Consider the following 12,830-nt stretch of genomic DNA (forward strand, 5'->3'; position numbering starts at 1 on the left):
GGAGACCCCCCCCCCACCCCTCCCAGATGACCCCGGCGGCGACCTTTGCTCGGGGCCAATCCCTCTCGTTCCCCATGACCACACGCCGTCCTCCAGTTCTGAGCTGGACCCTTTCCCTGTGTCGAAGGTCCGATATTGTCAGCTGTGACGGGGAGTGTGGCCAGGAAATGCGTTCTCACTTCAGACTGTTGCGATGGGTGTACCACCAGTAGTTGGAGGCAGCTCAGTGCATCTACATTCTTGACCTGACCACCCCCACACTGTGTTATAACTTGTAATTATGAGCACTTAGTCTTGGAACCTATCACAGAAGACAGCTCAGAGCTCTAGCCAGGATGATCTTGTCCTCTTTATTTAAAACTGGGAGGTGTTTCTCTTAAATTTAACCCCAAGAAATATTCGTAAATCCTTCTGACTCCAAATCTGACCAGCAACGCTACTTTCTCTATCTGAGCGGATTTACGCTCTGCATTAGCCAAACTTCTGGATGCCTGCGCTATGGGGGGGGGAGTACCCCTTCACCGCGCCGTCTATGAGCTAATCCCACCCCATTGTTGTATGTCCAGGCATGTCAATACCAGATCTTTCCTGGGGCCACAGCGTGCCAATGAGCTCCGAGGATGATCGCCGTTTCTTCGCGTCACTGCAAGTTTAAGCTCCTCTATGCGCCCGTTTCCAAGGCTGACCCTTTTGGGTGCCGAAGGGGCCAGGGCGGAGGTCAGGATGTGGATGAACAGGGAAACAACTAAGCTCCGCGACAGACATGGGAGCTGGGCACCTCCAAGTGCCCTGACTTTGTCTTCCAAAGGGTGTACCCGGTCTTTTGGCTTCTGGGGCACCTGGAACGTCATCCCAAGGCCCGCTCCCGCCTGGAAAAGTGCCTTGGGATGAAATCCAAGTTCTCTTACTGTTCTGAATTAGGTTTCTCCTGTTATTAGGGCACCATCTGGGTAACTGCTGACCCGAGGGAGAGCTTAAGGAATGTCCTCGAAGCGCAGGTTTGATGATACCCCAGTCGCCAGCCTCACGAACAAGCCCTGATTGGGGATGAACTGTCACATATTTCCGCGCCTCTGAATCTGAACATGATTACGAGTTAGCGTGGCTCATGGCCAGTTTGGTGAAGGCCTCTGTCAGCTGTATAAATGCTGTCTCTGAGGGCGAGGGGATTTATCGGACTGTGAGGGACAGTTTGGTGTTTGTTCAAGATCCCCACAAAGGCGAACTTACCCATCAGCCTTCACTGTATGACTGGAGTGGCCCATCCTGTGAGTTGGGCCGGTTTGACGGTTCCTTCACCCTCTGGCCTCCTGACCTCTGGCCTGACCTTTGCCCGTTAGGCCTTGCAGGACGGTGGGGATCGCTTCCTGGTCAGCCTTTGGGCTCCTCTGGGCCTACCCGGGAAAGCCCCCGGCCAGTCACTTGGGACTTCTCTCAAGGCGGCCATCTTCTCCCCCGAGAAACGTTCAGCCAATCCAGGGGGAATCCCAAATTTCCTCCTCCTGGGATGCCGCAGGGGATGGTAACCGTTTGGCACTGCCTTGTCACTGAGACGGAGTGGGGGGGGCGGGGGAGGGAAATCAGGAGCCCCCAATATCCCTGACACCACCACCCACGCCCCTCCCCTCCCCCTCAACCCCTGTTTCTCTCTGTCAGCCAGGACTCCCTGACTGGACCAGGTGAACAGCTCCCCAAGCAAGGAACCCCCATTCTGCAAGGCCTACCTCCCTGACAGTGCTCCAGACCCTCAGCAGAAAGTGAGGACTGCAGATCCTGGAGAAAGGATCACCCGATGAAGGGGCTTTTGCCCGAAACGTCGATTCTCCTGCTGTGCTTTTCCAGCGCCACTCTAATCTAGTGTTACAGACCTGACAGGAGAAGCGCGTGGGACAACAGAGGGAGAACTTGGACAGAGACTGTGGAACGCGACAGCACCAAGGGACTTGGGGTGGGGGAGCTTGTACCCGAAACACAGAAAGCTAGCACACAGGGGACAGCAGGTAATCAGGAAGGGCGAAGGGAATCTCGAACCTTAGCTCAAGGCGGTTGGCGTACGAGAGTGGGGGAATGTTTCCGTAGCTGTAGGAGGTGCTGGGGAGGCCACATCTGGAGCGCTGGGAGCAGGATTATTCCCGCTATTTAGGGGAAGGTATAGGGTGAGAGGGGAAAGATATAACAGGGACGCAAGGGGCAACTTTTTCACCCAGAGGGTGGTACGGGGATGGAATGAGCTGCCAGAGGATGTGGTGGAGGCTGGTACAATTACAACATTTGGATGGGTATGTGAATAGGAAGGGTTTGGAGGGATATGGGCCGGGTGCTGGCAGGTGGGATTGGATTGGGTTGGGATATCTGGGTCAGCATGGACGGGTTGGACCGAAGGGTCTGTTTCCGTGCTGTCCATCTTTATGAAGAATGAGGGGTGATCTCTTTGAAACAAATAGGGGTCTGATGGGGTCAACGCTGAGAGGGTGGTCCCCCACCTCAGGGGGAGAATCAGAACCCAGGGACACCAATTCAAGACTGAGATGGGTGGGGGGGGATTTTATTCTGTCCCAGGGTAGTGGGTGTTTGGGATGTCCTGCCCCTGAGAGGTACGGGGGCAGAGACCTCTGTATATTTGAGGCAGAGGTAGATAGGTTATTGATCAGGAGAGGATTCAAAGGTGAAGGGGAAAATGCTGGGTGTGAGGGTGAGTGGATCAGCTATCATCTGATCAAATCGTGCTCTGGGCCCCAGAGGTGGACCGGCCTACCCCTGCCCCAGGGTCTGAAACCTGATCACTCTCATTCCAAAGTGTCCCAGACCCTAACCCCTCGAGTGAACCTCCCTCCCCCTCACACTCTCAGACAGTACATTCCAGACCCTAACCCCTCGAGTGAACCTGTCTCCCCCCACACTCTCAGACAGTACACTCCAGACCCTAACCCCTCGAGTGAACCTCCCCCTCCCCCACACTCTCAGACAGTACACTCTAGACCCTAACCCCTCGAGTGAACCTCCCTCCCCCCACACTCTCAGACAGTACACTCCAGACCCTCACCCCTCGAGTGAACCTCCCTCCCCCCTCCACACTCTCAGACAGTACATTCCAGATCCTAACCCCTCGAGTGAACCTCCCTCCCCCCTCCACACTCTCAGACAGTACATTCCAGACCCTAACCCCTCGAGTGAACCTCCCTCCCCCCTCCACACTCTCAGACAGTACACTCCAGACCCTAACCCCTCGAGTGAACCTCCCCCCCCCCCCCCCACACACTCTCAGACAGTACATTCCAGACCCTAATTACTTTACGTCTGTCTCTCTGTGTTATCGATGTCTATGTCTCTGTCTCCCTCTGGTCTCTTTCTGTATCTCCCTCCCTCTCTCTCAGTGTACCTCTCTCTGTCTCTCTCTGTGTACCTCTCTCTCTGTGTATCTCTCCCTCTCAGTGTAGCTCTCTCTCTCTCTCTGTACCCCTCTCTCTCAGTGTACCTCCCTCTCTCTCCCTCTCTCTCAGTGTACCTCTCTCTCTGTGTACCTCCCTCTCTCTCTCTCTCTCTCTCAGTGTACCTCCCTCTCTCTCTCTCTCTGTGTACCTCTCCCTCTCTCTCTGTGTATCTCTCTCTCTCAGTGTACCTCCCTCCCTCTCTCTCTCTGTGTACCTCTCCCTCTCTCTCTGTGTATCTCTCTCTCTCAGTGTACCTCCCTCTCTCTCTCTCTGTGTACCTCTCTCTCTGTGTATCTCTCCCTCTCAGTGTAGCTCTCTCTCTCTCTCTGTGTACCTCTCTCTCTGTGTATCTCTCCCTCTCTCTCTGTGTATCTCTCTCTCTCAGTGTACCTCCCTCTCTCTCTCTCTGTGTACCTCTCTCTCAGTGTACCTCCCTCTCTCTCAGTGTACCTCTCTCTCTGTGTACCTCTCCCTCTCTCTCTGTGTATCTCTCTCTCTCAGTGTACCTCCCTCTCTCTCTCTCTGTGTACCTCTCTCTCTGTGTATCTCTCCCTCTCAGTGTAGCTCTCTCTCTCTCTCTGTGTACCTCTCTCTCTGTGTATCTCTCCCTCTCTCTCAGTGTACCTCTCTCTGTCTCTCTCTGTGTACCTCTCCCTCTCTCTCTGTGTACCTCCCTCTCTCTCAGTGTACCTCTCTCTGTCTCTCTCTGTGTACCTCTCCCTCTCTCTCAGTGTACCTCTCTCTCTGTGTACCTCTCTCTCTGTGTATCTCTCCCTCTCTCTCAGTGTACCTCTCTCTGTCTCTCTCTGTGTACCTCTCCCTCTCTCTCTGTGTACCTCCCTCTCTCTCAGTGTACCTCTCTCTGTCTCTCTCTGTGTACCTCTCCCTCTCTCTCAGTGTACCTCTCTCTCTGTGTACCTCTCTCTCTCTCCCTCTCTCTCAGTGTACCTCCCTCTCTCTCCCTCTCTCTCAGTGTACCTCTCTCTCAGTGTACCTCCCTCTCTCTCTCCCTCTCTCTCAGTGTACCTCCCTCTCTCTCTCTCTCTGTGTACCTCTCTCTCTGTGTACCTCCCTCTCTCTCTGTGTATCTCTCCCTCTCAGTGTATCTCTCTCTCTCTCTGTACCTCTCTCTCTCTGTGTACCTCCCTCTCTCTCAGTGTACCTCTCTCTGTCTCTCTCTGTGTACCTCTCCCTCTCTCTCAGTGTACCTCTCCCTCTCTCTCAGTGTACCTCCCTCTCTCTCAGTGTACCTCTCTCTCTCTGTGTACCTCTCCCTCTCTCTCAGTGTACCTCTCTCTCTGTGTACCTCTCCCTCTCTCTCAGTGTACCTCCCTCTCTCTCAGTGTACCTCTCTCTCTGTGTACCTCTCCCTCTCTCTCAGTGTACCTCTCCCTCTCTCTCAGTGTACCTCCCTCTCTCTCAGTGTACCTCTCTCTCTGTGTACCTCTCCCTCTCTCTCAGTGTACCTCTCTCTCTGTGTACCTCTCCCTCTCTCTCAGTGTACCTCCCTCTCTCTCAGTGTACCTCTCTCTCTGTGTACCTCTCCCTCTCTCTCAGTGTACCTCTCCCTCTCTCTCAGTGTACCTCCCTCTCTCTCAGTGTACCTCTCTCTCTGTGTACCTCTCCCTCTCTCTCAGTGTACCTCTCTCTCTGTGTACCTCTCCCTCTCTCTCAGTGTACCTCCCTCTCTCTCAGTGTACCTCTCTCTCTGTGTACCTCTCCCTCTCTCTCAGTGTACCTCCCTCTCTCTCAGTGTACCTCTCTCTCTGTGTACCTCTCCCTCTCTCTCTGTGTACCTCTCCCTCTCTCTCAGTGTACCTCTCCCTCTCTCTCTGTGTACCTCTCCCTCTCTCTCAGTGTACCTCCCTCTCTCTCAGTGTACCTCTCTCTCTGTGTACCTCTCCCTCTCTCTCAGTGTACCTCTCTCTCTGTGTACCTCTCTCTCTCTCCCTCTCTCTCTTTCAGTGTATCTCTCTCTCTCTCTCAGTGTACCTCCCTCTCTCTCTGTGTATCTCTCCCTCTCAGTGTACCTCTCTCTCTCTCTGTGTCCCCTCTCTCTCTCTGTGTACCCCCCCCTCTCTCAGTGTGTGTGGGGAGTGTGAGTGTGTCTGTGTGTGTGTGAATCTGTGTGTCTGTGTGTGTTTATCTGTGTGTGTGTCTGTGATTATGTGAGTGTCTGTGTGTGTGGGGAGTGTGTATGTGTCTGTGTGGGGAGTGTGTGTGTGTGGGGGGGAGTATGTGTCTGTGTTGGGGCGAATGTGTGTGTGTGTGTGTGTGTTTGTGTGTATATGTGTGGGGAGTGTGTGTGTTTGTGTGTGTGTGTGGGGAGTGTGTGTATGTCTGGGAGTGTGTGTGTGTCTGTGTGTGGGGAGTGTGTGTGTGTGTCTGTGTGTGGGTGTGTGTGTGAGTGTGTGTGGGTCAGTGTCTGTGGGTCTGTGTGTGTGTGGATCTGTGTGTCTGTGTGTGTGTGTCTGTGTGTGTGTGTGTGTATCTGTGTCTGTGTGTGTGTGTCTGTGTGTGTCTGTGTGTGTGTCTGTGTGTGTGTCTGTGTGTGTGTCTGTGTGTGTGTCTGTGTCTGTGTGTGGGTGTGTGTGTGTCTGTGAGTGTGTGAGTGTGGATGTGTGTGTCTGTGACCTACCACCTTCCCTGGCAGCGTATTCCCGACTCTTACCACCTTCCCCGTCTTCGTATTCCCGACACCTACCACTTCCCCGGCAACATATTACAGGCTCCTACTCCCTTCCCTGGGAACGTAATCCTAGTTGCTCCCCCGACACTTCTGCTCTCACAGTAACCCTCTGCCCAACCTAGTATTTGACATTTCCACACCCTCTGAGTATCCACCCGGTCAATGCCTCTTATAATAGTTTATCCCTCTATCAGGTCGCCCTTCCGTGGCCTCTGGCTGATGACGGGTGTGGTGCTGTATGCCTTCTTTACCACCTTACCCACTTGTGCTGGCACTTTCAGGAAGCTAAGATCTGTCTGTATTACCAACGCTCTGTTGGATGCTGCCATTTACCGTGTGCGTTACTCTGGAATTTGACCTCCCAAAATGCATCACCTCACACTTTTCTGGGTTAAACTCCAGCTGCCGTTTCTCCTCCCAACTTCCGAACTGCTCTCCATCTTGCAGTATCCTTTGGTACTCCCCCACCCCCCCGACTATCCCCAACTCCTATTTCAGTCACATCTGGGAACTTACCAATCAGGCCCCCAACATTGTCATACTTCTTTGCCTACGGCCATGCTAGTCTGAAAACGCCCGATCTCGTCTGATCTCCGAAGCTCAGCAGACTCAGGCCTGGTTAGTACTTGGATGGGAGACCGCCTGGGAATACCAGGTGCAGTAGGTTTAGGGTGTGGCACGGTGGCACAGTGGTTAGCACTGCTGCCTCACAGCGCCAGAGTCCTGGGTTCAATTCCCGCCTCAGGCGACTCTCTGTGTGGAGTTTGCACGTTCTCCCCGTGTCTGCGTGGGTTTCCTCCGGGTGCTCCGGTTTCCTCCCACACTCCAAAGATGTGCAGGTCAGGGTGAATTGGCCAAGCTAAATTGCCCGTAGTGTTAGGTAAGGGGTAGATGTAGGGATATGGGTGGGTTGCGCTTCGGTGGGTCGGTGTGGACTTGTCGGGCCGAAGGGCCTGTTTCCACACTGTAAGTAATCTCATCTAATTGTCACCCAAGCCATTTCATATCCACTTCAAATATCAGGGGTGCCAGCCCTGATTCTTGATTGTCAGACTTCCATGCTCCCCTCAGAGTCCCCGTTACCATCTCCCCTCAGAGATACCATGTGACAGAACCTTCTAGACCAGCCGAGCCTGGTGAGCCTTGTCCAATGCTTTCGTCAAGTCCACGTTAACAACATGCACTGACCCCCCCCCCTCCCTTTGGATCATCATCATCGTCCCTTCCCTGAATATCCTAGTCACGTTTGTGAGACACGACCTCCTCCACATCAAACCACGCCTCCTATCCCTCATGAGCCCAACCTTCTCAAAAGGCGCTTGAACTCTGTTCCTGAAAAATCCTTCTCCGACCATTCCCCACTGCTCACGGCCGACAGTTTCCGGGATTGTCCCTCAGGCTCCTCTTTCTCTCTCTTCCTTTCCCTGCTGCCTTCTCTCTCTCTTACTCTCTCTTACTCTCTCTTACTCTCTCTTTCTCTCTCTCCCTCTCTCACTGTCTGTCTGTCTATCTCTGTATCTCTCCCTCTCTCTCTGTCTCTCTCCCTCTGTCTGTCTGCCTGTCTCTCTCTCTATCTCTCCCTCTCTCTGTGTCTCTCTCTGTATCTATCCCTCTCTGTCTGTCTCTCTCCCTCTCTCTTTCTGTCTCTCTCCCTCTCTCTTTCTGTCTCTCTCTCTCTCTGTATCTCTCCCTCTCTTTCTGTCTCTCTCCTTCTCTCTGTATCTCTCCCTCTCTGTCTGTGTCTCTCCCTCCGTCTGTCTGTCTCTCTCTCTGTATCTCTCCCTCTCTCTCTTTCCATTTTTCTCTCTCTTTTCTGGCTCTATCTTTGTCTCTCACTGTCTCTGTCTTTCTCTCTCTCTTACTCTTTCTCTCTGTTTCTCACTGTGCCCTTCTATTTCTCTCAGCTCCTCTGCCTCTATTGCTCACTTTGTGTGTGTGTGTGTCTCTCTCTCTCTTTGTATTTCTGTCTCTCTCTCTCTCTCTCTCTCTCCATTGAGAGAGACATATAGGATAATCAGAGGGTTAGATGGGGTGGACAGTGAGAGTCTCTTTCCTCAGATGGTGATGGTGAGCACGAGGGGACATTGCTACAAACTGTGGGGTGATAGATACAGGACAGATGGCAGAGGGAGTTTCTTTACTCAGAGAGCAGTGGAACACACTGCCTGCAACATTAATAGACTTATTAAATGAGGTAAAAACAATGACTGCAGATGCTGGAAACCAGATTCTGGATTAGTGATGCTGGAAGAGCACAGCAGTTCAGGCAGCATCCAACGAGCAGCGAAATCGACGTTTCGGGCAAAAGCCCTTCATCAGGAATAAAGGCAGAGAGCCTGAAGCGTGGAGAGATAAGCGAGAGGAGGGTGGGGGTGGGGAGAGAGTAGCATAGAGTACAATGGGTGAGTGGGGGAGGGGATGAAGGTGATAGGTCAAGGAGGAGAGGGTGGAGTGGATAGGTGGAAAAGGAGATAGGCAGGTCGGACAAGTCCGGACCAGTCAAGGAGACAGTTACTGAGCTGGAAAAATGTACAGGTATTGAAATGGCCATGGGATAGACATATGGATGAGAATGGAATGGTGTTGGAGAGATGGGCCTCAGGTTGGTTCCTCAGGTCAGCACAACATCGAGGGCCGAAGGGCCTGTACTGTGCTGGAACGCTCTCTGTTCTATCCGTCTGTGTGTCTCTCTCTCTCTCTTTCTCTTTCTCACGATCTCTCTCTTTCTCTCTCTCTCTGTCACTGTCTCTCTCTTTCTCTCTCTCTTTCTCACTATCTCTTCTCTCTCTTTCTCACTATCTCTCTCTTTCTCTCTCTCTCTCTTTCTCACTATCTCTCTCTTTCTCTCTCTCTCTCTTTGTCACTGTCTCTCTTTCTCTCTCTCTTTCTCAATATCTCTTTCTCTCTCTCTTTCTCTCTCTCTTTCTCGCTCTCTCTTTCTCACTATCTCTTCTCTCTCTCTCTTTTTCTCACTATCTCTCTCTTTCTCTCTCTCTTTCTCTCACTATCTCTCTCTCTCTCTCTTTCTCACTATCTCTTCTCTCTCTCTCTTTCTCACTATCTCTCTCTTTCTCTCTCTCTCTCTTTGTCACTATCTCTTCTCTCTCTCTCTTTCTCACTATCTCTCTCTTTCTCTCTCTCTCTCTTTGTCACTGTCTCTTCTCTCTCTCTCTTTTTCTCACTATCTCTCTCTTTCTCACTATCTCTCTCTTTCTCGCTCTCTCTTTCTCACTATCTCTTCTCTCTCTCTCTTTTTCTCACTATCTCTCTCTTTCTCTCTTTCTCACTATCTCTTCTCTCTCTCTCTTTGTCACTATCTCTCTCTTTCTCACTATCTCTCTCTTTCTCGCTCTCTCTTTCTCACTATCTCTTCTCTCTCTCTCTTTCTCTCACTATCTCTCTCTCTCTCTCTTTCTCACTATCTCTTCTCTCTCTCTCTTTGTCACTGTCTCTCTCTTTCTCTCTCTCTTTCTCACTATCTCTTCTCTCTCTCTCTTTCTCACTATCTCTCTCTTTCTCTCTCTCTCTCTTTCTCACTATCTCTCTCTTTCTCTCTCTCTCTCTTTGTCACTGTCTCTTCTCTCTCTCTCTTTTTCTCACTATCTCTCTCTTTCTCTCTCTCTCTTTCTCGCTCTCTCTTTCTCACTATCTCTTCTCTCTCTCTCTTTTTCTCACTATCTCTCTCTTTCTCTCTCTCTTTCTCTCACTATCTCTCTCTCTCTCTCTTTCTCACTATCTCTTCTCTCTCTCTCTTTCTCACTATCTCTCTCTTTCTCTCTCTCTCTCTTTTGTCACTGTCTCTTCTCTCTCTCTTTTTCTCACTATCTCTCTCTTTCTCTCTCTCTCTTTCTCTCTCTCTTTCTCTCACTATCTCTCTCTCTCTCTCTTTCTCTCTCTCTCCCTCTCCCTGTCTACATGATCCTTTTGAGTTTACCCTCTGCTGCGAGACTCGTCAGGAGGTCGGTGTTTGATTTACTCGGGTAGATGTTCCTCTGAAGTGTGCCTGGATGGTTTGTGATATTAAAAGGGTATATAAGGGTCAGGCCCATTTGCTGTTAGACTCAGACCCCTCTTGTCCTGCTCGGGGGTGATGGGGGGGCGGGGGGGGGGGGGAGAGAGTCGGGGGGAACATGGGGGACACCGCAGGATGCTGGCGGTCACCCTTCGAGGTCACATCCTCACCATTGACCCCTCTCCCTGCCATCTTCTTCCACAGTGTGTCAGATTCTGCCCAAGGGCGTCGCGGCCATCTTGGGGCCTTCGTCCAGTCCAGCATCTGGAGCCTTCATCAGTCACATCTGTGGAGAGAAAGAGGTAGGCCGGGTGGAGCTCGGAGGAAGGGAGGGACGGTGAAAGGCCTGGGAATCTGGGAATAAGTGCCGGGGTCGGGGGGGGGAGGGGGAAGGAGTCTCGGAGGAGGAAGCCGTGGGTGAGATCGGGAAGGGCTTCATCTCCAGGCGGGGGGAGGGTGTCAGCCGGGAAAGGGTTGGGACATTATCGGATTTGGGAAGTTTTAGGGGCGGGGAAGGCTGGGCATGGCCTGGAGCCGCTATGGAATATTCCGATCCGATTGAGGAGGACGCACTGGGGACGGAAATGGAAGGGGGCAGTCCCAGGAGAGGACTGGGAATGTGTTGGATATATGATGGACGTGGGATCCGACTGACTGTGAGATGGAACAGCCTCCAAGGGGTTGGATGTGCAGAGGTGTCCAGTGTAAACAAGGGGGCAGCAGGAAGCCATTCAGCCCCTCGTCCACTTCAGCCGATCGTGACCGATCTCACCTCAGCCTCCCCGCTCCCTGTAACCCTTCACCCTGTTAACAATCGCCTCCTTCAATTTACTCCACGTCCCAGCGCCCACCGAACCCTGGGGGAGCGAATTCCACAGGCTTGTGAGAGAAATGATTTCTCCTCATCCCCCCGTGGAGTCCTGCCATTCCTCCTTCTAAAGTCTCGGGTTCTGGAGTCCACCGCAAAGGGGGCGATCTCCCTTTATCAATCCAGCTTTCCGAGCGACGCTATCGCCTGAGGAAGGAGCGACGCTCCGAAAGCTAGCCTGCTTCCAATTCAACCTGTTGGACCATAACCCTGGTGTTGTGTGTGATTTTTCACTTTGTGCACCCCAGTCCAACACCGGCACCTCCAAATCATTTATCAATCCCCTTTCACATTGATTCCACCTCAGCGTGACCTCTCTCCTCCTCCAACACCTTAGAGGGTATAGGCCGAAACCGTTCAATCTCCCTTTGTATCGAGGAATTCAGCACCGAAAACAGACCCTCGGGCCTAGCTCATCCATGCTGACCAGATATCCTAAACTAAGTTTGTCCCATTTGCCAGCACCCGGCCCTCCAAACTCTTCCTATTCATATACCCAACCAAATGCCTCTTAAATGTTGCAATTGTACCCTCCTCCACCACATCCTCTGGCAGCTCATTCCATACATGTACCACACTCTGTGTGAAAAGGTTGCCCCTTAGGTCTCTTTTATATCTTTCCCCTCTCACCCTAAACCTATGCCCCTCTAGTTCTGGACCCCCCCCCATCCCCTGGGGAAAAGACCTTGCCTCTTCATCTTAGCCACGCCCCTCGTGTCCTGTCCAGGGAAAATAGTCCCTTCGTCACAAAGGGAGTGGTTCGTCGCATTTGTAAGGGATTTGTATACGTTCATGGATAGCAAAATGATATGGGGCTGGAGCAGGCAGGTAGGACTGGTTTCGTCTGGGGATTATGGACTGGTTAGGCCGAAGGGTCTGTTTCCGTGATCCTACTCTGGGCTGGATTCCCCCCTTCCCGGAATTTGCAATTTGTCCCGAAAATGCAGCAAGTATTTCTGTGTTCGCCTGCTCAGTTTGACCCTGAGCTTGGTCTCCCTCCCCACTGTCGGTCTGTGGGCCCACACTGTTTCGGTTACCTCGCACCAACATCCAGTCTGAAAAACAACCCTCCCACCACCACCTTCTGTCTTCTACCTTTGAGCCAGTTCTGTATCCAAATGGCTAGTTCTCCCTGTATTCTATGAGGTCTATCCTTGCTAATCAGTCTCCCATGGGGAACCTTGTCGAACGCCTTACTGAAGTCCATATAGATCACATCTACCGCTCTGCCCTCATCAATCTTCTTTGTTACTTCTTCAAAAAACTCAATCGAGTTTGTGAGACATGATTTCCCACGCACAAAGCCATGTAGACTATCCCTAATCAGTCCTTGCCTTTCCAAATACATGTACATCCTGTCCCCCAGGATTCCCTCCAACAACTAGCCCACCACCGAGGTCAGGCTCACCGGTCTATAGTTCCCTGGCTTGTCCTTACCACCCTTCTTAAACAGTGGCACCACGTTTGCCAACCTCCAGTCTTCCGGCACCTCACCTGTGACTATCGATGATACAAATATCTCAGCAAGAGGCCCAGCAATCACTTCTCTAGCTTCCCACAGAGTTCTTGGGTACACCAGATCAGGTCCTGAGGATTTATCCACCCTTAACTGTTTCAAGACGTCCAGCACTTCCCCCTCTGTAATCTGGACATTTTGCAAGATGTCACCATCTATTTCCCTACAGTCTATATCTTCCATATTCTTTTCCGCAGTAAATATTGATGCAAAATATTCATTTAGTATCTCCCCCATTTTCTGTGGCTCCACACAAAGGCCGCCTTGCTGATCTTTGAGGGGCCCTATTCTCTCCCTAGTTACCCTTTTGTCGT

The 12,830-nt window shown here is 51.9% G+C and overlaps 1 protein-coding gene and 1 non-coding gene across 2 annotated transcripts in view; both read left to right on the top strand.

Annotated features, from left to right (window-relative positions):
* Window positions 1-12,830, top strand: part of LOC140458725 (glutamate receptor ionotropic, kainate 5-like) — a 250,325-nt gene that overhangs the window by 34,621 nt on the left and 202,874 nt on the right. The window contains exon 3 of the mRNA XM_072553387.1: window positions 10,337-10,434. Within this exon, the coding sequence (XP_072409488.1) occupies window positions 10,337-10,434 (98 nt within the window). The remainder of the gene's footprint in view (window positions 1-10,336; window positions 10,435-12,830) is intronic.
* On the top strand, window positions 6,669-6,787 carry LOC140459040 (5S ribosomal RNA). Its single transcript, XR_011953835.1, has one exon. It is a non-coding gene; the product is annotated as a 5S ribosomal RNA (ribosomal RNA).

This window comes from Chiloscyllium punctatum, chromosome 34 (assembly GCF_047496795.1).
Source record: "Chiloscyllium punctatum isolate Juve2018m chromosome 34, sChiPun1.3, whole genome shotgun sequence".
NCBI classification, from domain to species: Eukaryota; Metazoa; Chordata; class Chondrichthyes; order Orectolobiformes; family Hemiscylliidae; genus Chiloscyllium; species Chiloscyllium punctatum.